General features: G+C 44.0%; 1 protein-coding gene across 1 annotated transcript in view; it reads right to left on the reverse strand.

Moving 5' to 3' along the window:
• Positions 1-27,554, reverse strand: part of CREB3L2 (cAMP responsive element binding protein 3 like 2) — a 127,781-nt gene that overhangs the window by 20,208 nt on the left and 80,019 nt on the right. Inside the window, exons 3-8 of the mRNA XM_025379324.1 lie at positions 20,749-20,924; positions 17,940-18,027; positions 13,065-13,249; positions 10,535-10,681; positions 8,629-8,687; positions 5,888-5,956 (exon numbers count right to left, since the gene is read on the reverse strand). Of these exons, the coding sequence (XP_025235109.1) occupies positions 5,888-5,956; positions 8,629-8,687; positions 10,535-10,681; positions 13,065-13,249; positions 17,940-18,027; positions 20,749-20,924 (724 nt within the window). The remainder of the gene's footprint in view (positions 1-5,887; positions 5,957-8,628; positions 8,688-10,534; positions 10,682-13,064; positions 13,250-17,939; positions 18,028-20,748; positions 20,925-27,554) is intronic.

The raw sequence follows: 27,554 nt of genomic DNA on the forward strand, positions 1-27,554 counted from the left end.
GATGAAGAGGACTTCCTCATCTCTCCCAGCCCTGTCCTCTTCCAGTTTCCATGGCTCAGATAAAAAGTCTTTTCACCTAGAAATCAGTAATAGGCTAGGTGGCTGCTGCTGAGTCCAGTACAAAAAAAAAAAAAGAAAGAAAGAAAGAAAGAAAAACTAACTCAGGATTGACTCATAATCCGAGCACAAATTTTCATCTGGGTAGATGGGAAAGTCCCCTGTGGGGTATTGTATAGGAGTGGAAAAAAGTAAAGAGGTATCATTTTCTTCCATTTGGTCAGTGATGAAACAGCCACTCCCCTTCCCTGCCATGCTATGGCAAGCCACATGAAACAATGGCCCCCAAGGCCTCTCCACCCCCCATTTCTGGTGACCCAGGATCCTGTTCACTTATCAAAGTTGTTCTACTTCCGTCCAGCTGCCTCTGAAGGATGATAATATGAGAAGCACCAACAGGAACACACACACAGGTGTGCATTCCCCAGCCCAGCCCTGCACACAGCTCAAACACCGGTCACCTGCACGGGGCGATGTGAGTAAAGGGGTCCCGACGTCTTCCCTTGCCCAGCGCCCCAATCACCAACTCCCCATGGCTGGCTCTAGGGCATTGCCAATGCTTACATCAGTCATTCTGGTTAGCATGGTGTTCTCTGAGTACCACAGAGGCCCTTGGCAGAAAACAAAGAGAAAGGGGGAAGAGCAGTCAGAGGAACTCTAGGTCCATTCCCCCTGTTTGAGTGAGGCAGCCCTGCTTTTATTTACTTCCCTCTCAAGCCAAAATACATTAAAAGCTACGGATTTTGTTTGTTTGTTTTGAGATGGAGTTTTGCTCTTGTTGCCCAGGCTAGAGTGCAATGGCGCAATCTCGGCTCACTGCAACCTCCGCCTCCGAGGTTCAAGTGATTCTCCCGCCTCAGTCTCCTGAGTAGCTGGGATTACAGGCACACGCCACTATGCCCAGCTAATTTTGTATCTTTAGTAGATACGGGGTTTCTCCATGTTGATCAGGCTGGTCTCGAACTCCCAACTTCAGGTGATCCACCAGCCACGGCCTCCCAAAATGCTGGGATTACAGGCGTGAGCCACCGCGCCCAGCCTTAAAAGCTACTGGTCTTATATATTATGACCTTAGGAGGTCCCTGCTACAATTATCTGTGGGAAGATCACAGATGAATCCATTGCCAGCCATTACTACCATAAAAGTTTTGTCCACGAGGAGAGGTGAGTCTTGAAGAGGTAGAAGAAATGGGAGAAGAAGCCAAACGGAGCCACTGCGCTCCTAGAGTCAAGGGAAGGCACAGAGTACAGGGAAGGAGGCCAAGGGGAAGAGGAACATCAACATACTTGTCCTGCTTTGTAAGTAAAGTAAGCCAGACAAAGACAAATACTGTATAGTATCACTTACACCTAAAAAAAAAAAAAAAAATTAAGTCAAACTCACAGAAACAAGAGAATAGAAAGGTGGTCACCAGGGGCTGGGAGTGGGAGAACTGGTCAAAGAGTACAAAGTTTCAGTTATAAGGTAAATACATTCTGAGGATCTACTGTACAGCATGGTGACTAGAATTAAAAATGCCATATCATATACTTGAAATGTGCTAAGAGAGTAGCTCTTAAGCATTTGCACCAAAAAGAAAAAAGAAAGGTAACTATGTGAAGTGATGGATGTGTTAATTAGCCTGATTGTGATAATCATTTCACAATATACACATACATCAACTCGTTACATTGTATACTGTAAAAATATGCAATTTTGTCAATTATACCTTAATAACGCTGACAACACATAAACAAACAAAAAACTTTCCCTGCTTTAACAGGTGGCTAAACTAGCCCTGGTCACATTTAGTTACAGCAGCCTATCAGGGAAGGCTAAAGATCCCAATAGCATGAAGCAGATTATTATTATTATTATTATTATTATTATTATTATTATTATTTGAGATGGAGTCTTGCTCTGTCACCCAGACTGGAGTGCAATGGCACAATCTCGGCTCACTGCAACCTCTGCCTCCCAGGTTCAAGTGATTCTCCTGCCTCGGTCTCCCGAGTAGCTGGGATTATAGGCATCTGCCACCATGCCTGGATAATTTTTGTATTTTTAGTAAAGATGGGGTTTCACCATGTTGGTCAGATGATCTCTGACCAACAGGTGATCCACCTGCCTTGGCCTCCCAAACTGCTGGGATTACAGTGGTGAGCCACTGCACCTGACCAAGGTAGATTATTTTTAATGGTGAGTCAAAGAATCCTGTAGAAATGTATGAGAATATGTCCAGTGTTTTGTTATGTGGAAATAGTTCTTAACAAAGAAGTATGCACAATATAAATACGTACACATAAAATATTCCAAAACATAAAGACAGTTCTGAGTGAAAGAATTCTATTTTTTTCCTACATTATTTTTACAAAGAGCACATATTATGTATGCATCTTCCTTAAGTCTGAAACATATGATAAACAAGTAAAACTATATCAAACTAAGAAGCTTCTGTACAACAACAACAAAAAACAATTAACAAAACGAAAAGGCACCCCACGGATTGGGAGAAAATGTTTGCAAACCATATAAACCATGAAGGGTTAATATTAAAAATATATAAAGAATTCATACAACTCAACAGCAAAAACAAAAACAAAAACAAAACCCGATTTTAAAAAATGGGCAAAGACCCTGAATAGACACATCTCTAAAGAAAACACAAAAATGGTCAACTGGCATATGAAAAGGTGCTCACTGACACTAGTCGTCAGAGAAACACAAATCAAAACCCTACATGATATCACTTCACATCTGTTAGTACAATCATTATAAAAAAGACAAGGCGTGACCAGTGTTGGAAAGGGTGTGGAGAAAAGGACCCTTCCACACTGCTGGTGGTAATGTAAATTAGTAAAACCATTATGAAAAACAGTGTAGAGGTTCCTCAAAATATTAAAAACAGAACTCGCATATAAGCCAGCAATCCCTCTGCTGGTATATACCCAAAGACAATGAAATCAGCATCTTATAGAGTTACCTGTGCACCCATGTTCGTTAATGATGAAGAGTCTCGCTTTACAAAAATATTCTGCTAATAACTGGAGGAGAAATGACAGAATTCTACAAGGCTACTTTCAAACCCCTAATGTATTGATCTCTCTAGTTAATAAGTGTACATTGTTGAGAACCAAATACGCAAATTTTATGTTCCTTCTGATAGAGGCATGTAGTGGAACCTATGATGAATTCTTACCGAAAACTGAAACCAAACAAAGTAGAGTCTGTAGTGGGCATAGGACTGTGCTAACAGACACCGCAAGGATATTACAAGTAAACGAAGACCACGGAAGACTCTGAAGGACAACTGAGTTGGCCTTTACTAGATAACAGCAAAGACATTCAAGAGAACGTACAGACAAAAAGATATAATGGACGGATCAAACAGTTTGAACACATGGCCCTTATTTGGATATCTGACTCAAACAAGCAAACAAAAATGAAAATGTGCAAGGAGGGAGAAAAGGAGGGAGGGGGGAAGGAGGGAGGAAGGAAAGAGAAAGGAAAGGAAAGGAAGGAAAAAAGAAAGGAAGGAAGGGAAGGAAGAAATGAAGAAAAAAAAGAAAAAAGAAAAAGAAAAAAGAAAGAGAAAGAAAAGAGGAAGGAAGGAAGGGAGGGAGGGAGGGAGGGACGGAGGGAGGGAGGGAGGGACGAACGAACAAGCAGCACAGTCCACCTGCAGAGGGGAGGAGAGACTTCCCAGGCAAGGTAGTGGATCGGTCCTTCTCCCTCACACAGCCCGACTTTGCCCCCAGCACATCCCTGCTGTGCCTCTGCTGCCCCCATGTGGCCGAGGGAAGGCCTGACACTGAGGCTGTAGAGGACGAAACCTGAACACGAACTCCAAGGAGGTCTTTGACAGATTGCTCTTTCCTTTTCACGAATTCCTGGCCGGGATTTGTCCCACCCACTTAGGAACATGGGACTGCTGCAGGAGCAAGTGCCAGGATGGGTGCCGGGATATCTGCTCAGAATGCTAAAAACTTGGATACAGATGCTGGCTGGGCAGGATCCAGAGAACCAGAGCCGCCTCAGGCAATCCCCCCAGGGGAGAGGAAGTGGAGATAAAAAGAGAGGAAGCCCCAGGAGACGAACGGCCAAAGGCAAGCAGTGAAACCAGCTCCCTTGCCTCCTGAGATCAAGGTAATGCCAGGCTAAGTTGGTGGCGCTTCCTCCCTTCGGGCAGTCTCTTACAGAGCACTTGCGGTGAACTGTCCCTGACTGCTCTCTGAGCACACGTTCCCAGAAATGCAGAGAAAATTTCAGGGGGATCCCACTGATGGTAGTTTTAGCTTATGTCTATATTAGCCAGCTTTTTGAGCAACAAACCATAAAGAATCAGGAAATGGGAATTAAATTCATTTGTTATTATCAAATAACATGCAAAGAGATTTAAACTGATCCCTTAATATTTGCACAACTGTTACTGGGCATTAATGCTGACCCTTAATCTGATTAAATTTTTGTTTACCCAGTAAGTTCATTTTTCTCTGCTTAATTTATTGGATCTCTAACACTCAGGGTGACAGGAGTCTCTGACTAAGAAATAATTGTCACAGCACAGGTACGTATCACGTGTGCACATGAACATATACATTCTGGATGAAACTCCCCAAAAGCCAGTTTCTTAACCCTGCACTTTCACCCCTTCCTCTTGCGTATGACCCAGACATAAACCTCCATATACTCCTCCTATACTGAGACTCCAGAGCCAGACCACCTGGGTTCAAATGCAGCTTTAGCATTTACTGTGTGACCCTGGACAAATCACCTAAACTTTCTGAGTTTCAGTTACCTCCTCTATATAGTGAGGATGATAATAATGGCACCTCATAGGGCTAAATGAGTTCATAGCTGTAAAGTGCTTAAAACAGCACTTGGCACAGTAAGTGCTAGAGGAATTTATCAACTTGGTACCATTATAATTTTTGTAAAATGGGTTTGAAATGCAATTAATTAACAAACTAGTTAATTTTTAAAAAACAAATTTAAAAAACAATTTTCAGCTGGGCACAGTGGCTCTGACATGTAATCCCAGCATTTTGGGAGGCCTCCTGATCATGAGGTCAGGAGATTGAGACCATCCTGGCCAACATGGTGAAACCCCATCTCTACTAAAAAAAATACAAAAATTAGCCGGGCGTGGTGGCACACGCCTGTAGTCCCAGCTGCTTGGGAGGCTGAGGCAGGAGAATCACTTGAACCCGGGAGGCAGAGCTTGCAGTGAGCCGAGATCATGCCACTGCACTCTAGCCTGGGTGACAGAGCGAGACTCCATCTCAAAAAAAAGAAAAAAAAATACCAATGATTTTCTCTTTTTTTAAACTAGTATCATTTGCTACTAAAATTGGATTATAACGAAGTGGCCAGTGCCTCCTTGTTCACCTCTAAATTTTGATGTCATTTTCAGGAGAATCAGGCTTGTTGATCTTATTCTCCTCCAAGCCTCTTTTTTAACCCCCTAGTAATAGCCCTTATCATGATCACCTTCTTCTTCAATGCTATATCATTTAGGAAAAGTAAAGAATATGCATGTATGTGTACATGTGTGTGCATGTGTGTGCATATGAGAGTATGTCCATGTGTATTGAGGATGTGAATATGACAGCATGTGTGCATATGTGTTTCTGTGTGTCCGAGAGTAGCACATGTGCATGCGTGTGTGCATATGTGTGTGTGTAGCAGGAGCGGGTGGGTAGAGTTTGGCCATGCTGAGCATCTCAGCACATCTGCACTTTCACTGTGACCTCCTTCACTTTTCTTCCATCCCTGGTTCTGGATTCTATCCTCTTCCTTCCCTACCTTCCATTTGGCAGCACAATCAGCTCTCAGTCCAGTGACACTTACCTGTTAGTGTTCTCTAGAACCTCTACCTTCTTCCGAAGCTCCAAGTTCTCAGTTGAACAAGACTCCACTCTACAAAAGAGGGAGAAAGAAGAAAATTATTATCCATAGAGCAAACACTAAGCCAGGAGCTAGGGTAGGTGGGGATGAGGAAAATGAGGGTTGGGGGGATCTGTTACTCCATGGAAGTGTGGGAAAGTATGGAAAGAAGGATGAAGAGACTTAAGAAAAAAAAAAAAAATAGGCCGGGCGCGGTGGCTCACGCCTATAATCCCAGCACTTTGGGAGGCCAAGGCGGGCGGATCACGAGGTCAGGAGATCGAGACCATCCTGGCCAACACAGTGAAACCCCGTCTCTACTAAAAATACAAAAATTAGCTGGGCATGGTGGCATGCCCAGCTACTTGGGAGGCTAAGGCAGGAGAATCGCTTGAACCTGGGAATCGGAGGTTGCAGTGAGGCAAGATAGCCACTGCACTACAGCCTGGTGACAGAGAGAGACAAGAAAGAAAGAGGAAGGAAGGAAGGAAGGAAGGAAGGAAGGAAGGAAGGAAGGAAGGAAGAGAGAAAGGAAGGAAGGGAGGGGGGAGGGAGGGAGGGAGGGAGGGAGGGAGGGAGGGGAAGGAGAGAGAGAGAGAGAGAAAGAAAGAAAAGAAAAGAAAAGAAAGGAGCTGGGGCCAGGCATAGTGGCTCACGCCTGTAATCCCAGCACTTTGGGAGGCTGAGGCAGGCAGATCACTTGAGGTCAGGAGTTCAAGACCAGCCTGGCCAACAGAGATGAGGTGAAACCCCATCTCTACTAAAAATGCAAAAATTAGCTGGGCATGGTGGTATGTGCCTGTAATGCCAGCTACTTGGAAGGCTGAGGCAGAAGAATCACTTGAACCTGGGAGGCAGGTTGCAGTAAGCCAAGATCATGCCACTGCACTCCAGCCTGGGCCACAGAGTGAGACTCCGTCTCAAAAAAAAAAAAAAAAAGAAGAGGGAGCTGAGTGACAAGTGCCTGAATAATGCAAGATGAATAGGGATGGTATAAAATATGACCCTCTTTTAGGGTGTTACAACCCTCTTTCCTCTCACCTCCTCCCTAGTGTTCTCAATGCCCATCATACTTCTCCCTCTATACTACGATGATCTGGACACTCCCGGCTACACTCTTACCAGGACTGATAAGAAGTGAAGAGACTTAAGCAAAGGGCAGGACAAGAGGGAGGACAAGAGCCCAGGACAAGGAATCCCGGTGCTGGGGCACACATGCCCAAAAGAGACAGTAAAGAGATTTTCATAGAAACATCTTAACCCTGGATGCCCATAGAAAACGGGGGACAGCATGGAACTACAGTCATCCCATTGTATTCAGGGGGGATTAGATCCAGAACTCCCCATAGCTATCAAAATCTCCAATGCTCAAGTCCCTGATATACAATGGTGTAGTATTTGTATATAACCTTTACATATCCTCCAGTATATGTTAATCATCTCTAGGTTATTTACAATATCAAACACAATATAAATACTACGTAAATATGTGTTATCTTGCATTTATAGTTGTATTAATTTTTGTTGTAGTTTTTTATTATTATTATTATTGAGTTGTTTGGTTTTGGTTTTGGTTTTTTGAGACAGAGTCTCACTCTATCATCAAGGCTAGAGTGCAGTGGCACAATCACAGCTCACTGCAGCCTCAACTTCCTGGGCTCAAGTGATTCTCCCCTCTCAGCCTCCTGAGTAGCTGGGACCACAGATGTGCACCACCATGCCTGGCTAATTTTTTTTTATTTTTTAGGGGGTCTGGCTACATTGCCCAGGCTGGTCTTGAACTCCTGAACTCAAGCAATCCTCTCACCTTGGCTTCCCAAAGCACTGGGATTACAAGAATGAGTCATCACACCCAGCCTATTGAGGTTTTTTTCTGAATATTTTAGGCCCATGGTTGGTTGAATCTGAGGATGCGGAACCCCCAGATATGGAGCGCTGACTATGCTTAATGCTACATTACCAGTACTTAAGTCAGGTGATAGAAGCACTAGACTTTAAATAGTAACTTCGAGAAACAGCCAAGAACCACCAGCCACTCCCTTCCCCAGATCCACATGAAGTTCATTCCTGGGTCTGGGGCCTCATGCCCATCTTCAAAAGGTCTTAAGTTTGTTAGCTGAAGAACTAACTTCTAGGGCTAAGACAAAACTGTATTTAATTCCTCTTTTTCTAACAGCCCGCCTGATGTTATAGACTTTTTAAAAGAACAAAGATTGCCTTCAAGTGTTTTTGCAAAAAAACATGAATTGTAGTGGCTGGAAAATAAAGGCCGCCAACCTGACATCTTTCTTTCCCTGCGTGCCCTCTCTAGAGCGTGAGGGAATTTGGCCAATGCGGGCTGATTAAGTAGCACCGCTCCTTTCGGCTAAAACAGGGTTTCTCCTGCTAGGAGTTCCAGGAATGTGCAGCAATGTTAATATTTGTACGTGTTAGAAAGGAAGTCTCTGAGGACTCCGGGGTCCTGGCTGACAGTGGTGTGATTCAAACACCTACTAAGGTGCTTTACTTCTTTCTTGCTTTATTATAGACATCTCCTCCAAATAACCACTAGGTGGCAGGCAAATATAGCTGATAAACCACCGGGTTTCCAAGGTGGCCAGAAAGAGGAATTGAACTGCTTCTCCGCGATTTTCCACACACCCACATTTCTCTGTGCATATTGCCCGTACTGCCTGATGAACGCAACAGTTTGCCAGCAGGCTTACTTTTTCTCCAGGCTGTCCATGTATTCTTTCTTCTTTCTCCTACTTTCTTGGGCAGAAATCTGAGAGAGAAGGGTGGGAGGAGAATGATTAATTTCCAGCTCTGTGAGTAAACCAGTTAAGACAGGAGGTGGTTAGCGTAGAAGTCACTAAAGCCCTGCTCACTTCTGCAAGCTGCTTGCCATTTGTTTAAGCTGCTGGTTCATCAACTAGTCACCTATTCTGTCCTCCTGGGTTTCCAGCTGCCGAACTCACACCTACTTTCCTACAAAGTAGGCCCCCAGTAAAATGGACACTGAGTGGCCAGACGCGGTGGCTCACGTCTGTAATCCCAACACTTTGGGAGGCTGAGGTGGGTGGATCACTTGAGGTCAGGGGTTCGAGACCAGCCTGGCCAATATGGTGAAACCCCGTCTCCATTAAAAATACAAAAAAATGGCTGGGCGCAGTGGTTCACGCCTGTAATCCCGGCACTTTGGGAGGCCAAGGCGGGTAGATCACCTGAGGTCAGGAGTTTAAGACCAGTCTGGGCAACATGGTAAAACTCATCTCTACTAAAAATACAAAATTTAGCTGGGCGCGGTGGTGCGTGCTTGTAATCCCAGCTACTTGGGAGGCTGAGGCAAGAGAATCGCTTGAGCCCGGGAGGCAGAGGTTGCACAGAGCCAAGATTGTGCCATTGCACTCCAGCCTAGGTGACAGAGTGAGACTCTGTCTCAAAACAAAAAACAAAAACAAAAAAATTAGCCAGGCATGGTGGCGCACATCTGTGGTTCCAGCTGCTTGGGAAACTGAGGTAGAAGAATCACTTGAACCTGGGAGGCAGAGGTTGCAGTGAGCTGAGATCACGTCACTACACTCCAGCCTGGGTGACAGAGTGAGACTCTGTATCAAAAAAAAAAAAAAAGAAAGAAAGAAAAAGAAAAGAAAAGAAGAGAAAAAAATGGACACTGAGTAAGGAGCCAGGCCAGAACATGTGGCTCACAAACCATCAGTGTGGTCTCAGATAAGTGAGTTTAACTCCCGGACTGCTGCTGGCTGAACTACATCTATAAAATAAGACAGCTGGGGCTTGGTCATACATCAACTTGCTGCTAGTTCCGCGCATGGATAGTGACACTAAGCTCTTGTCTTCCTTCCCTCTTTGCCCCCACCCTCCCGGTAGGCCTGTGCCTCAGCCATGCCCCTGGTTTTCATCAGCCCTGCTCAGCACTGAGCGGCCCAGGGGTAGGACACTACTGAGTCCAAATACAGACCAGCAAACTGCAGAAGTTTTGTAATCACTAAACCCTACAAGAAAAAAAAATTAACCAAGCACTGTCAATGTACTTGCATTATATATATAATACATATATATGCTGTATTTTTATATATATAATACATATATAATATACAATACATATATAATATGTAATACATATAATACATATATAATATATAATACATGTATAATATACAATACATATTATATAATACATATATAATATATAACATACACAAAACATATAAAATATATAATACATATATAATATATATAATACATATATGTCTACTAGAGGAAACTATTGTATATATCATAAACCCAAAATTTAAAAGGCTGAGATTTTAAAGAAAAACTAGATGGAAATTCTAATAGCTTCCTCCCACCCCTGAATGTATCATCGTGGGCACCAAGGAGGTAGACACTGATTTGGGAGTCTGTTGGCCTCAAGAGGGATGGGATGGGCTGGAGGAAGAGAGGGGCACGTGGTGAGGATGCTCCTCCCAGGGCCTAGGAAAGGGAAGGGCTTGGCCTTGGTCTCTGTCATGGGATGGGGTAGTGCTGGCCATTGGGAAGGCAGGGAAGGGGATGCTGACTCGATTCTGCTCATGTCTGTGCTCTAGAAGTGCCTAGATTTGAAAGGCTCACCTTATTCTTGATCTTCCTCCGAATTTTCTTCAGGGCCTTCTCCTCTGATTTTGACAGGGGCAATTTGGTGGGGATGGGATAGCCCTCAGCGATCAGGGTCCTCTTTTCCTCCTCTGTCAGGACCAGAGGGCCTGATCCCTGCAGTTTCTGTGCAGACCAAGGAGCAGAAAAGGGTCAAAGAAAAAGAACTGGGACCACTGAAGAATAGCCTCCCGATGGGGTGACGAGAATCTGTTACAATGTCTTACAGAAGGCTCTGGGACAAGGATGCCCCACCTGCTTTGGGTGATAGATGGGTATTTTGGAGGGCATGGGAAGATGGGGAAGACACTCCCATGTAAGTGTTATAACCTAGGGGTTATAATTCAAGTAAAAGAATAAAGAAACCTCCACCCATTATTTCCCAGGAAGCACCCCGCTCGCTAAAACATGAAAAGAAAAGGTAGAGAAGTCATTTCCCACATCCCTAGAGATTTCCTGGCCTTGGAGTGATGAAGGATTCATTTGCAGCCCTGCTTTGTACAAGAGTTTTGTTGTTCTCCTTCTGAAAATGCAATTTTATAAGGTACTCTCTACACACCAGGAATCACTTCTCCACTTTTAGCTAAGGGTGCAGAGCACCCAGGGACACACCTGCAGACTCTTTCCATAGAAGCCTCTGGCTTTGGCAGTCTCAGACTGTCCATCAGCAATGAAGACAAGAACAGTAGCCCATCTCATGGACCCCACAGTAGAATGGTGTGTTTATAATTAATCAGAGTCCCTATTGCATTTTAGCTCCATACTAAATGCCATGGAGGACTATCTCTCAAGTAGCTTGTGATCAAGACTGTGAGACTGAATTGATACCCATGAAAGGATAAGAGTAATTAAATGCTAAACTGTACTCTTAGCGGATATGGTTTGGCTCTGTGTCCCCACCCAAATCTCATTTTATAGCTCCCATAATTCCCACGTGTTGTGGGAGGGACCCAGTGGGAGATGACTGAATTATGAGGTGAGTCTTTCCCGTGCTGTTCTTGTGAGAGTGAATGACTCTCACAAGATCTGATGGTTTTAAAAAACCGGAATTGCACTGTATAAGCTCTCTCTTTCCCTGCTGCCATCCATGTAAGACATGACTTGCTCCTCTTTGCCTTCCACCATGATTGTGAGGCTTCTCTAGCCACATGGAACTGTAAGTCCAATTAAACCTCTTTCTTTTGTAAATTGCCCAGTCTCAGGTATGTCTTTATCAGCAGCATGAAAATGAACTAATACATTAGCTAAAGGTGCACTAAAAATTTGAAGTAAGAGAACAGTGCTATGAGCTGTGTAATCAGGAAAGGTTTAGGGCAGGAGATGAGATTTGAATTGGGCCTCCTGAAAGAAAGGGGATGATTTACATAAGAGAGAGGAGTGCATTCGAAGCAAAAGGCAGTATTTTGAAAAGTCACTGAAGAAGCCACTCTGCCTAGTGTGGGTAAGGAGTTCTTGAAGCAGCGGAGGGTTGGACACCTGATCATGAGTAAAGGTGTCACGGCTTGGTGCCAATAGATGATAGGGAAACACAACATAGTTGTTGGGCAAGCATCTGACATGGGGAAGAGTTCCTCCATCAACATGTAGAATGGACAGATCACAGTAGTACACACAGGTATATAGGATACAAGCTATTCTACTAATCCAAGGAGTGAAGTCAGGTTCCAGTTGAAAAGGTGAAGAAAGAGTGGAAAGGTGAATTCCCTTGTCCTCAGTAACAGTGAAATATAAGAATGTGGTTACAGATCTAGAACTTTCAGGGATGGAATCAATACAAACTTTCAAAGTTATGTTAATTAATGGATGGATGGTTCTTACAGAATTTTTAAACATCTCATTTCATTTAAATTTTCTAGTTGTGATACTGTAAATTCAAAATAGCTGATTATAATTTTTACAATTTCATAGAAATCAATTCACTCCTAGAACAGTAAGAAGTTAATGATCTATTCTTCTTTATTATGGTGTCCTCATGTATGTGAGGGATGAACGATGGGTCTTGATGTCTGATCTGAGTTTCTGGGTTAAGAGTCATATGACACACAGAAAAGGCTTAAACTGTTTTTGACCTTTAGGCATCAAAGACATTAATCTCATAGTAATTTTTAAGTTCACCAAAAATTGCTTATTTAAAATATAAAAGGTATGTCCTATGACATAGGTCACGAGGATCATTAAATTAACACAAATATTTATGATAGAACTTTGAGGAGAAAAACCCCAAATCTTTATTCCTCATGCCTATAGCTCTGTAAAATAAACATACGAATAAAAACCGGAAGTGTGCATGTGAAAAGGAAGAGAATTGTGGTAGTAAAAGGTGAGGTGTGCGGGCAGTTCTTGGAAAGTGTTCTTTAGGGTTGACATCACTCCGCTTTGGCCATTAAACAGAAACTTCTTGACAAAAGTGAAAAACAAACAGCCTTGAGTGGTCCTGCTCTAGATACAGCCCCATGGGAATGAATGGAGAGGGTTCCTTTTGGTCCAGGAACGCCCGCTGCATACTTACATGAGGAGCCGTGAGGAGAGGGGAGCTGGAGAGGGCGGAGGGGGCCCGGGATGCAGCTCTGGAGGGGCTGTGGGTCTGAGGCAGGCTGAAGGGGTGCAGGCGTGGGTTGGGACTCAGGCTGCCCTCTGAGTCACTGCCGTGACTGCTCGGGGGGGTGGGTGGCAAATGCAGGTGGTCCACTGGGGCTGCAAAAAAGGAAGCACATCTCATCCATCCCAGAGCCACAAATCAGGATACAACTGATCTGTGGGACAGTGAACTAAAGCACAAGGGGCCTCCACGAGCTGACACGGACAGATCTCCAAAGTGCAGAGGCTGGATACAGGAGTCCTCCTTTTGCATGAAAATGGAGACCAAGAGGATATTGATCCCACATTTGCTTGTATTGGCAAAAAGAAACACTGGAAGTGTATACAAGAAACCAATAAACATGCAACCAGGGGCCAGGCAAAGTGGCTCATGGCTATAATCCCAGCACTTTGCGAGGCTCGGGTGGGCACATCAAATGAGGTCAGGAGTTTGTGACCAGCCTGACCAACATGGCGAAACTCCGTCTCTACTAAAAATACAAAAATTAGCTGAGTGTGGTGGCACATGCCTGTAGTCCCAGCTACTTGGGAGGCTGAGGCAGGATAATTGCTTGAACCCAGGAGGCGGAGGCTGCAGTGAGCCAAGATTACGCCACTGCACTCCAGCCTGGGAGACAGAGCGAGACTCCGTCTCAAAAAGCCAGAGTGGCTGCTTTGAAAAACGCTGGTTTGTTTCTGGAGCAATGTGCGTGGTCATGCCCGCAGGCAAGACGCCAGGCATTCTTCATTCAGAAAACATGAAATTCATCTTCAGATAGGGGAGTGGGCACAGGAAAAGTAAGTGAGAGTTCAGTGGGGAGACTTTCTCCTGTAAAGTCTCCGCCCTTCCTCAGGGAGGCACAACACCCTCTCTGCCAGGGCCTATGGAGCCTTGGCCAGTGTCCATCAGGCATCTCCAGGGCAGCAGAGATGGGCTTCTGAAGGAGGAATCCAACCAGGATTCCTTGAAATGAAAGCACTCTTGGTTCTCACTGTTCTTTCTGAACAGTGCACATTTCTGTTGTACCAGCCACAGCTACTGAGCCAAGGGAGATAACTGCAGGTAAACACTTCATTCCTGGAGCTCCCAGGACAATGAGTCCTCTGTACAGCAGCCCCACGGTGGGCATGGCCCACACAGCTGGGTCTGCTCGGCCAGGGAACTAACTGCTGAAGGCCATGAGAAGCCTCAGCGCATCACCTCCTCGTCCCTTCTTCCGATGGAGACTATCCAACGTACTATGGACGGGAAGGGCCCTCCTGAGACACAACAACAACCCAAGAAAGATGACCTCATTCATAGCTGTCTGATACAGTATGGCTGTGTCCCCACCCAAATCTCATCTTGAATTGTAGCTCCCACAACTCCCACGTGTGGTGGGAGGGACCCAGTGGGAGATCACTGAATCGTGGGGGCAGTTTCCCCCACGCTGTTCTTGTGGTAGTGAATAAGTCTCATGAGAGCTGATGGTTTTATAAGGGGAAACCCCTTTTGCTTGGTTCTCATTTTCTCTCTCGCCTGCCACCTTGTAAAATGTGCCTTTTGCTTTCCGCCATGATTGTGAGGCCTCCCTATCCATGGTGGAACTGTGAGTCCATTACACCTCTTTTTCTTTATAAATTGCCCAGTCTCGGGTATTCATCAGCAGCATGAAAACGGACTAATACACTGCCCTCAGAGAGGATGAGCAGCAATCAGCAGCTCTCTCCTATAGGAATACCTGAATAGCCGAGGCCACAGCAGGCAACGCCCGGTCCCCCGGCCCCGGCATGCTATTTTTTCTTCTCTCTCTCTCATTGCCATTCCCTGTCTCTCTCCCACCCTTTCTTTCTCTTTCTGCCACATATAGCTTTTCTCTAGATGTTTCCTCTTTCCCTTTTTCTCTGCCAGTCTTGCCAAAGAGGTCCCTGGGGTTTTTAGTCTCTGTGGGCACTCTTAAAGCTAAAGAATATGCTAAAATAATCCTTATCGCACTATTCCCACTACTACTGCCACGGGTGCAGGCAGCCCAGGAAGGGAACCACATGCCTTAAATATGCAGGTGCTTGGCTAAGAAGGAGTCCTAAGCGTGTTAATCAAGGTTTCTTGAATGCCATGAATATTATGGCACTTCATAGTTTAAAAACAAAACAAAACAGGAAGCAGACGAACCTAACAGGGGCTCTGTGCTGTTACATTCCCAAGAATGTACCTAAAGTACCTAAAGCCACCCTGTCCCTTTCACTTGGTAGGGGCCAAATTATTCTAATACTGTTCTCCCGTCTAAGCAGAGGGCCCTTCACAAAAGACAGAAAGAAAATGATGAGAAAAGCAAGTGAAGCAACTTAAATCTTGTCTTTCCTACCTATGAAAGAGCTACAGGGCTGGCCAGAGGCACCTCAGGATCAGATTTCTAAATATCATTTGAAATGCCGCTTTTGGGTTACTGCAAGGTCTGGGGACAACAAGCTACTTTGCCTAGAAATTGCTGCAGTCAAGGATATAGAATTTCCTTATCTCTGTTTATCCAGGATAATAAGGAAGGTCTGTCCTTTACTTTATTCTTGAAACATTTCTCCTCCAATAACCCTGGATTCAGAAGCCACTATGGGATTCATTGTTATGGTGATGACACTTCTGAACCACATCAAAGCATAAATTAAAAGAGTAAGACGCATTTGATAGTAATAACTAGTGTTATACAAATGAAAGCAATTACTTTGAAGCAGTATATGAAGCTGCAAGGCACTACTGTCTGTCACTCAGTGCAAAGAAATAGTGTCTCGATATGGATTCTACTCAGTATTGTTAACTTTTAAAATTTAATCATGTCTTTATTGATAATAAAGGCAAATAAAGGGCCAGCCCTGACTACATTGTTACAAACCAAATCCTGAGTTAGTTTCTAATGGAAAGAAGATAGCTGATATTTTCATGAGAAGTGCTCATATGTAAATATCCTCACGTTTATATACTGTAGCACATATACCTTTTTGGTGACAACTGTATAAGCCAATTTCTTATTTGTTGACCAAAGTCATGAACTGTACTTCAAAATTTGTACTGAAAGTATGAATGGGACCAGATGAGGTGCCACATGCCTATAATCCTGTCACTTTGGTGGGCCAAGGTGGGAGGGTCACTTGAGCTCAGGAGTTTCAGACCAGCCTGGGCAACACGGTGAAACTCTGTCTCTAAAGAAAATACAAAATTCAGCTGGGCATGGTGGTGCATGCCTATAGTCCCAGCTACTTGGGAGGCCGAGGTGGGAGAATCGCTTGAGCCCATGAGGTTGAGGTTGCCGTGAGCCAGGACTGCACTACTGCACTCCAGCCTGGACAACAGAATGAGACCCTGTTTCACAGAAAAAATAAATAAATAAAAAGTAGGAATGAAAAGGGAAGTGATGGCATGACTGAAGGCACAGAAGTGAGAAGAGCAGGACCTATTCAGGAGAATCTGCATTAACAAGGCGGCAGAGAGAGTTTCATTAGACTTTATGAGGCTCAGCGGTCTGCATCCGGGATTCCTAGCTATGGGCTTCACAGGAGAACAAAGAGGTAGAAACTCAGAAAGAAACTGACATAGAGAAAGAGAAATATAGACATATAACAACCTTGGCCAGGCGCGGTGGCTTATGCCTGTAATACCAGGACTTTGGGAGGCCGAGGCGAGCAGATTGCCTAAGGCTGGGAGTTCAAGACCAGCCTGACCAACGTGGCGAACTCACTAAAAATACCAAAATTAGCTGGGTGTGGTGGCGCACGCCTGTAATCCCAGCTTCTCAGGAGGCTGAGGCACAGGAATCGCTTGAACCTGGAAGGCAGGGGCCAGGCGTGGTGGCTCAAGCCTATAATCCCAGCACTTTGGGAGGCCGAGACAGGCAAATCACGAGGTCAGGAGATCGAGACCATCCTGGCTAACACGGTGAAACCCTGTCTCTACTAAAAAACACAAAAAACTAGCCGGGCGAGGTGGCGGGCGCTCTGTAGTCCCAGCTACTCGGGAGGCTGAGGCAGGAGAATGGCGTGAACCCGGGAGGTGGAGCTTGCAGTGAGCTGAGATCCGGCCACTGCACTCCAGCCTGGGTGACAGAGCGAGACTCCATCTCAAAAAAAAAAAAAGAAAAAAAAAAAAGAACCTGGAAGGCAGAGGTTGCAGTGAGCCAAGATGGTGCCACTGCACTCCAGCCTGGGTAACAGAGTGAGACTCTGTCTCAAAAAAAAACAAAAAGTATGACCACCTCTGAAGGACGTGTTAATTCTAGATGGATGGATGTCAAGAAGCCCAAAAAGATGCACAACTGTAAACTATGAACATGACCAAATAGAGAGGGGGCTCCTTGCAATGGCTGTCATCCAAAGTCAATGTTTACAAACAATGAATTGGCCGCATAATTAATTGTGAATTTACTTCACAAAGAGTTGAAACTAGAGTTGTTTAAAATAAGCAAGGTGCCTTTGTAGAAGGTTGTTGATTTGTGGGGTTCTACAGGGTTCACACCTGGATGAGTAAGAGCTGCAGTTCTCTTGTTTGATAGCGTTTGTAGTAGTAGTCCATAAAGGTTTTGAAAAACATCACCCTGGCTAGAAGTAAAATATGGTAACACTTAGCCGAAACTTAATTAAGTGCATATATGGGAAAATAATATTTAGCTTGCAAAATTTTTATTTGGAAGCAAAATTTTTATTTTTTAAGAACAGAGCTATTTCATAAAGTCAGCTACCTCTGAGGTACAAACTCATCCCAGCTCCCTCGCCATATTCCCTCTCTGTAGATTCAGAGACCATCTCCACACCCAAAGGGACACAGGGAGGGCAGACAGACCTTCTTTAGGAGAGAAGTTTAGAAACTGATCCACTTCATGAGGCTCCAGCTTAATTTTAGGAATAATGGTCTGGCACGAGGAATCAACCTGGAGGAAGAATTTCAAACACAAGTTTTAAAAACCAATCACAGCCTTGAAGACACACGCAGCAGAGCTATTTGTCACCCATGTCTACCTCTCGGGACAGCCCTGCCTATCCTGGAGAATGGCTGAGTGTACGCAGCTTCCTCAACAGGGAGTCATTTTAGTTCTTAACCTTTTTCTCATCACCAGACTTGGCATTACAGCTGACAGGACCCTCCGAACTTACTTGAGACCACCCTGGGTAACATAGTGAGACACCGTCTCCCCCAAAAATATAAAAATTAGCCAGTCGTGATAGCGTGCACCTGTAGTTCCAGCTACTTGGGAGGCTGAGGCAGGAGAATCACTTGAGCCCAGGAATTTGAGGCTGCAGTGAGCTGTGATCATACCATTGCACTCCAGCCTAGGTAACAGAATGAGATCCTATCTCAAAAAAAAAAAAAAAAAGAAAAAGAAAAGAACGCTCAGAACTCTAAAGTTGAAAGTCAAATGCTCAAGCCCAAGACTATATCAATATTCTTTTCTAAGTTTTTGTAGTACTGTAAAGGCATTTTATTACAAAATATTCTGGTACTTTTTTTGTGTGGCATCATTCTGCTAACTTTATTCTTTATACACAGTTTGGGTTAAGTAAGAACCAAACATTGCTTCCACTCCCTCTATCCTCACTCCACTTTGGGGCTTTAAAAAGCGACTAATAGTTGATACGGGTCAGGATTCCCAAGACTGCAAAATTTAGCTGTAGAGCATAACTGTGCATTTGATCTCTGAAAGAAAATAAGAGACCTTCTAAGAGGTGGTGACCTTAGCAGAATGAGGAGGGGCCAGGGGGTCTGTTATCCCAGTTCAGCCTCACACCAGCCTGGGAGTTTTCCCTGCCTGCAATGTAAAGCAGCCTGTAAATTACATATAGCCACAATGCACTTAAATCGAGTCAATCACCATGGAAAACGGGAACTAAATTTTAAAAAGTCACAGGCGTCCACCAGCTTGCCCTGGGGTAAGGACTGTGCACCAAACCACATCCTTTCTCTTATATAACTTTATTAATATTGATTATTAATAATGCTTATAATATATAATTAATATTAATAATTAATGTTATTAAGGCTTCTTAATGACTGATGATATCTAATCATGAAATGCCTGGTAGGGAAAGGAGAAAAGTTACCTGGCCCATACACGGGAGCAAGACCATGCCTCTGAGCTTTGCTAGTTGCATGCTTTACAATAATTCAGCTAGGCCAGGCGTGTGGCTCACGCCTGTAATCCCAACACTTTGGGAGGCCGAGGTGGGCAGATCACTTGAGGTCAGGAGTTCGAGACCAACCTGGCCAACATGGTAAAACCCCATCTCTACTAAAAATACAAAAAGTAGCCGGAGGTGGTGGCAGGTGCCTGTAATCCCAGCTACTCGGGAGGCTGAGGCACAAGAATCGCTGAACCCGGGAGGCGGAGGTTGCAGTGAGCTGAGATCGTGCCACTGCACTCCAGCTTGGGCGACAGAGTGAGACTTCCGTCTCAAAAAAAAAAAAAAGTAATAAATAAAATAACTAAAATCCTGTGGAGCAAGGAGACTAATATAGACCCAGACAGCCTAGTCTAATAAAGAGACTCAGGTAGTTACTGAGAAAGGAATCCTAGCACACTTGCAGAGGCCTCTGTCTATAACCCTTCATCATTTACACAGATGGACTAACAAGTGAGTATGCAGTGACATTTTATGAGTCTACTGATTCAGTGTTATCTTATTCTGAAGAGGTAGACATTGTATCTTTTTTTCTTTTTTTTTTCTTTTTTTTTTGAGACAAGTCTTGCTCTGTCGCCCAGGCTGGAGTGCAGTGGTGCAATCTCGGCTCACTGCAGCTTCCGCCTCCCAAAGTGCTGGGATTGTAGGCATGAGTCACCATGCCCAGCTGCAGGTAGACACTCTATCTTGCTCATAAGAAATCTGACTTAAGGAATATTAATGAAGTTGTTGTTTATAACCCGAGGCTTTGAACTTAAGGGAAGCTAAGACAGGCTTCCAACACTCGCAAGAAGATGTACAAATATGATGCTGGTCCATGGCTGGACACTGGAAATACCCAGAAAGAAGGTAGAGTAGAATTAAATTCTATTTGCAGTAAGCATGGAATCCAGTAAGGAAAAAATCCTGATTTCTTATGCTTTCCACGGGTAACATAATAATAAGTGTTATTATTACTATTAATATTATTATAATGTTATTAATATTGTTATTATATTCATATTATTATATGAATCAATAGGTGGGAGGTTCCGGACTTGAGTAAGGACAACTCAGCATCTCACTAGGAAAGTAAAATACTACACAGGAGCTCACATTCCCAGGAGCCACGCACTGTAAGCCACAGATTGTGTCATCACCTCAATCACTCCCTTTCCACTGCTTAAAAATCAGTGCCATAGAGAATTTTTTTTTACCATAGATATTTTCTGTGTTTTTTATTTTGTAACAGTAATCAAAGAGAGAATGAAATCAGCTTACCTACTATCTTTTTCTGAACAATGGCTTTAAAGGAAGCTGGCACCAAATCAACATACCCTTATTAAATGTATATGTATGTATATACACACATACAAAGTTGCATGTCCTTAAATGTACACAGCCACTAACTCCAAAAAGATTAAACACCTTATTGGAGAATGATCTACCTGTATCTTTTAATCCAACCTGTTTATACAGAAGAAAACTGAGCATACCCCAGTATTCATTTCCAGAGGAGGTTCCTCCTTTTCATACGGGGTGGAGATGGCTGTGATCGTCAGAGTGACAGACGGAACGAGTCCTGGGGGTGGTTCGTCTGTAATTGGCTCTGTCTTGATGGTTGTCGAAGGGAAGTCTGTAGACAGGTACCATTTCTCACTTTCCACCTCATCTGCAGGAAAAAGACAAGCACACATGTGAACTTGTTCAGGGCATCAGGCATAAGCAAAACAAATAACCACTGGTTTTTCTCCCCAAAAAAGCTCAGTGAAGGATTACTGAGAGTGGAATAAAAGAAAATGAAGTATGTGAGAGAAAAGATCGATAGATGTGAACAGTAAAGAAAGAATCGATACTTGTATTCACTTGCATGTGAGTGTGCCTAAAGAAACTCTGGAAGGAATCCATAGAAAAGAGAAATTGCGTTTGTCAGGAAGAAGCCTGGGTTGATGGGGAATAGAATAGGAGGGAGGATTTTGAATATGTAATGAGCTACTCTTTTTGGTTGTCAAATCATGTAAATGTGTTATCTAATCACAAACAGATAAATAAGCAAATTTAAAAACATTAAAGAAAGAAGCAGCTGGGCACAGTGGCTCACACAAATAATCCCAGCACTTTGGGAAGCCAAGGCAAGAGAATTGCTTGAGCCCTTGAGTTCAACACCAGCCTGGGCTACAATGCAAGACCCTGTCTCTACAAAAAAAAACTTTTTTAATTAGCTAGGTGCAGGGGTGAGCATCTGTGGTCCCAGCTACTTGGGAGGCTGAGGCAGGAGGATTGCTTAAGCCAGGAAGGCCAGGCTTCAGTGAGCCGTGATCACGTCAATGTACTCCAGAACCTGGGCAACAGAGTGAGACCCTGTCAAGAAAGAGAGAGAGAAAAAGGGAAGGGAGAGGGAGGGGGAGGGAGAGAGAGAGGCGGGGAGGGAAAAAGAGTGAGGGTGAGAGTGAGAGCAAGCCAGTGAGTGAGAGAGACAGAGAGAGAGAGAGAAGCAAGCAAATGGTTGGCAACCAAGGGGAGACGATGGGAGAGCATGGTGAGTAGGTCTCTTTCTCCTTCTGCCCAAAGGGAAGATACTTGTTTTTTTCATATTTTTTCTTCTCACTCCATTTTTTTTGTTTGTTTTTGTTCCCTTCTGTTTTCACTGTGATCCCACCTAGGCCTTAAACCTTAACTTAGACTTCCAGAGACTTTGCTCAGCCCTTTGGGAGACTCTGGTTTGCAATAACCATCTGTCCTTTGCTGAAATGGACTAAATACTCTTCCAGAGAAAACAGCTGCATCTTGGTGAGTCTGGGTCTTGTCTGGTCTTTCCTGATCATCATCAGGCCTGGAGATAGCTAACAACCGAGAGACAAGACTAGAACAGACAGAGTGCCTCCGCCACTTAATGCACATTCTTCTCAGAGTCTAAGAGGTACCCTGTATTTCTTAACAAATTACTTTGGGGCTAGCACCTCAGCACTGCCTGGAAAAGCAGGGAGGAGGGAAGGAAAGGAAAAGACGAGAGGGTTGGAAACAGCCACAGAACAAGACAAAGCAAGCTAAAGGCCACATTCCTTAGCTGATACCAGTTTTACTAAAATGAGGCTAAAATTAAGCAAAGACATGCTCCTTTACCAAAATGCTTAAACACATACACCACATTTCACATACTTAGTGACCCATGACTGTTAGGAGAGCCAAGTCGTTCACATTATAAATTTATTTTACATTTAAGAATGTGACTCCAGTTTTCTTATGAAACGGTACAATCATTCAGAACCGCTAGCAGGAAGGGAAGGGTAGACGCAGAAACTAAGAACTAAAATCTAAGATTATTAAACTTGTGTTTCATAAGCAACTTCCTTCAAGTATAAAAACAGGTTCAAGGCCGGGCGCGGTGGCTCAAGCCTGTAATCCCAGCACTTTGGGAGGCCGAGACGGGCGGATCACGAGTTCAGGAGATCGAGACCATCCTGGCTAACACGGTGAAACCCCGTCTCTACTAAAATACAAAAAAAATTAGCCAGGCGAGGTGGCGGGCGCCTGTAGTCCCAGCTACTCGGGAGGCTGAGGCAGGAGAATGGCGTGAACCCGGGAGGCGGGGCTTGCAGTGAGCTGAGATCCGGCCACTGCACTCCAGCCTGGGCAACAGAGCCAGACTCCGTCTCAAAAAAAAAAAAAAAAACAGGTTCATATTTGAGGAAAATTATTTCCCCCCTAAATCCAGCTTATAATTGATGAATTATCCCAGCCTCAAATTATTTCCCGAGGTGAAATAAAGACGGGATGGGCAGGCCTTCTGGTGGAGGATGACGTTTTGCTTTTAGAGTGGCGCTGCTGAGTGCTATGGTGTGATGGGGATTTCCATCCTTCATGGGGTGTGGGCCATATCGTGGTGGAAGGGGAGGGAGGGGGAACAAAGGGCCTTCTGATGGCGGCCAGAGGAGGGAGACCACTCTGTACCGGACTCAGACCGTGCCCCAGCTCAGCCCAGAGAAGCAGCAACTGGACCACCAGCCAAAAGATTCTGTTGACTCTCCCCAAAGGAGTTTAGGAGCTAGAAGATACCGTCTGCTGCAAAGAACACCCACTTAGGACAGTCAGGGAAGGGTTGGGGAGACAGAGACATCATAGATTTCATTTTTTCCATTCAGCAATGACATGGTGATGCTTTTGCTTTTTTTGTCTTGTTTTGTTTTGTTTTGAGACATTCTTGCTCTGTCACCCAGGCTGGAGCGCAGTGGTGCTATCTTGGCTCGCTGCAAGCTCTGCCTCCCAGATTCAGGAGAGTCTCCTGCCTCAGCCTCCTGCGTAGCTGGAATTACAGGTGTGCACCACGACACCCAGCTAATTTTTGTATTTTTAGTAGAGATGGGATTTTGCCATGTTGGTCAGGCTGGTCTTGAACTCCTGACCTCAGGTGATCGGCCTCCCAAAGAGCTGGGATTACAGGTGTCAGCCACCCTGCACAGCCATGCTTTTGCTTTTTGAAGTCAACACTTAAAGCCTGCCCACACTGAGCAATATTTATCCCTGGCAGAGGCTGGAAGAAAGACGGTAAGATGAAATATAGCCTCAGTACAGGCTGAAATGGATGGTAAGGAAGCAACCCTGAGAAAAAGGTCGCACACAATTACCAGGAAATTGTGAGATAAGCCCAGGTCCCTTGACTATGCAGTGAAGGCGACTGTGATGAAACTTAATTCACAAGGCAAACAAAAGAAAAGGCAAAAGTTTAAAAAAAAAAAAAAAAAGAATACAAAAAAATTATAAGACAAAATGAAGATGGTTGATAGAATCAGTTCTTCTAATCTAGCGAAGCCATTCTCAAAGCATGCACATTCATAAAACAAGTCAAGACCATTTATATTCTTAATGCCCAGTGTCCTATAGCCTTCCTTACAAATGTGCAAATATCATCAGTGTTGCCTCAGGGAATGGAAACCGCAGGGCAAGCGATGGTGCCTGAACTGTAAAAGGAAACCTTCTCTCTCAAGGACAACTACATTTCCAAGGGAGAAGCCCAATGAAGTGGCCTCTCCTCCCCTGAGCTTGTTTGAGGACAAACAACTGGCGTTGCTTTCGTGCTTCCACTCCAATATAGCAATTTAGTCCTTGATCCTGAGTTATAGAGAGATTTAAGGCCATCAAGCTCAAATATCATTTTTTTTTTTTTTTTTTTTTTTTTTAGACAGAGTCTTGCTGTGTCACGCAGGCTGCAGAGCGGTGGCGCAATCTCAGCTCACTGCAATCTCTGCCTCCTAGGTTCAAGCAATTCTCCTGCCTCAGCCTCCCAAGTAGCTGAGATTACAGGTGTGTGCCACCATGCCTGGCTAATTTTTGTATTTTTTGTATTTTTAGTAGAGATGGGGTTTCACCATGTTGGCTAGGCTGGTCTCGAAATCCTGACCTCAGGTGACCCACCCGCCTCAGCCTCCCAAAGTGCTGGGATTACAGGTATGAACCACCACGTCCAGCCTATCATTTCTAGATGAGGAAAATGACACCTGGGCCTAGGTCACATGGCAAATTAGTGGCAGAACCCAGATCTCTGCACTCTGGCCAGTAATCTTCCCATTAACCAGAAAACTTTCTATGTGGATAAAGATTATGCATAAATAATGCTCACTGCGGCATTGTGTATAATGACAAAACACTGAAAATAACCAAAACATTAAAAAGCAAGAGAAAGGTTAAGTCAATTATGGTGCATCCATACAATGGAATATTTATGCAGACATTAATATTACATGTATACAGCCTTTTTAATTACAAAGGAAAGACATAATAAAATATTAAGACAAAAACTCTCTATATAAATTTAAATACTATTAAAGAAGAAAGTGACAGAGAAGAATCAAAAGAAATATGTCAAATAGTAAGCATCTCTGGATAATCGTTCAGAACATGCATGACTTTTTCTTCAGATTTTATAGTACTTCTGGATTTCCAATCTTGGGACACTATTGTCTTTGGATGAACACACAGGGACATGGCCTCTACTTCATGGCTTAGGATGGTAATTATTGGATAGAGGCTCCAATTGCCCAAGGGGCCATTTAGAAGCCCTTGACTCAGTAAGAGTCAATGAGTCCCTTATTATGTAAACACGTTGCATTCCTGGCTCCAGGTCTTCCTCCTCCCTCCTTCCAGGTCTTTTGTCTTAGAATTTTGCAGCGCCCTCCTCCCGTGGGCTGATCCCCACCTACAGCTTGGTTCTGTGGCTTGATGTACCAATAGTATGTGAGCTTTTTAATACAAGCAGAGTTTTGGAATGTGCTTGCAGGATGGAACTAATGTTGCTGCAGTTTTGCCATCAGCATGAGAGGAATGAGCTGGGACAATCTAGTTATCTCAGGAGAAAGATGACAGCCACAGAGAACAGTCACCCCCAGAGGAGCTGAGCCAAGACTAGCCAACTGTCGGCTGACCTCAGAGATGCCAGTGAATCTAGCTGAAACTCGCAGAACCACTCTGCTGACCCCCACACAGAAACAGACACGTGGATTACCATAATAAATGACTGAGTGACTGCGTTTGGGGGTGGTTTGTTATCCCGCAACAGAGCTGGCCGATACAATATAGCCGAATGTATGAAAAATAAATGAAACCCATTACATTAGAATCTATTACAATGAAATTACTACATTCATTTCCAAAATAATTCCTCTGAACCATCAACTATGGATCATATCAATAAATATTTGTAGACTGGCTGATCGGACCTACTAGTTACATCATAAAATATGAAATGACTTCATAGGAAGAAAGTCAGCCAGTAAGTAGTTTGGTGAGAACAGCATGCCAGTGGTAGCTGAAATGAAAGAAAAGAACTTTTATTCTGAACTACTGGAGGCTGGCTTGTACTTTCTTGCTCAATGGAAATAAATACCAAATCACAGAAAACAAAATGACAAATGTAATCTGTGAAGTGAGGGTTAAGGAAGGACAGAGTCTAGGAGAAGGAGCAGAATATGTATCACAATGTTTCTCTATGACCTTATTTTTGTAGTTTTACTTTACTGGCAAAAAGAGCAGTAGGGCCACCCTGGCTTAGAACTGGAATTATCCTTGGATGTCTTAGTTATTGGCTAAACTACAAACCTAAGAGTCAGTAGACACTCCACACCCTCTAATTTCTAAAACTTGAAGCTGAGATACCGAGTGGAAAAAATAAAAATGTTCTTTCTGCATTGTGTTTATACGTCTTTTAAGTGTCATTTCAGACGAAAAACATCCCTGGTAAAGTTTAGCAGTCCACAGTGTGAAGAATAAGAACAACCCCCGCCCCCCCATATCAGCTGATTCAAACAGCTTCCCGTCAAAGGTCAAACTCGACTGGCACATTTCCTCAGCTTCACCACTTAGCTGTCGCCAAGAAAATAAAAACAAGCCACCGATCGTGGTGAGAAGCAAGTCCTTTACACCCAAAGACAAAACGGAGCAGCCATGATCAATGGGGCTAGATGCCAAGTTATCAAATCATCGAGATGGACAAAGAGACTGAAAAAGACACGAACTCAAAGCCAAGGTAACAGCAACACCAAAATGCAGATGTTCCATCCTTTCCACATGTGCCACGTAGATAAGCACAAACGGATACAGGTTCCTAGGAAAGAAAGGAAAAAACAAACAAACAAACCAAAAACCCTAAATTGGGAGTTGGCATTATCTTGATATATAATGAAAGGAAAATAAAAACTCAGGACCCCAATCCACTATGCCAAAGGGAAAAATCAAGCTGAAAGCTGAGTCATGCAAGAAACTACCTTTCCTTTTATTCCTAAGCACAATTATAGATAAAAGGTTAAAGATCTCCACAAGTAGACACTCCATGTTGACCTTTTTTTTTTTTCTTTTTTTCAGACAGTCTTGCTCTGTCACTGCAGCCTTGACCACCCAGGCCCAAGGGATCCTGTCACCTCAGCCTCCCAAGTAGCTGGGACTACAGGCATACATCACCACGTCCAGCTAATTTTTTTTAAATTTATTTTTTGTAGAGAAGAGGTCTCACTGTGTTGCTGCACAGGCTGGTCTCAAACTCCTGGGCTCCAGTAATCCTCCTGCTTCGGCCACCCAAAGTGCTAGGATCACAGTCATGAGCACCCAGCTTAACATTCGTCTTATCTTAACGAAAAGTGTTGATTTACTGAGCACGAGATGAATGCGTAATGGACTATTCCCCACCTGCTCCTTTTTTCTCTTGCAACATGTGGATTACCACACTCTCCCTCTTTCCTGTTCAGCCACTTTTCCTTTAAATACTGAAGTCCTCAAAGTCATCTTTGCAGAAAGGCACAGACCACAGATTATT

The sequence above is a fragment of the Theropithecus gelada genome, chromosome 3, assembly GCF_003255815.1.
Source record: "Theropithecus gelada isolate Dixy chromosome 3, Tgel_1.0, whole genome shotgun sequence".
Classification (NCBI taxonomy): Eukaryota; Metazoa; Chordata; class Mammalia; order Primates; family Cercopithecidae; genus Theropithecus; species Theropithecus gelada.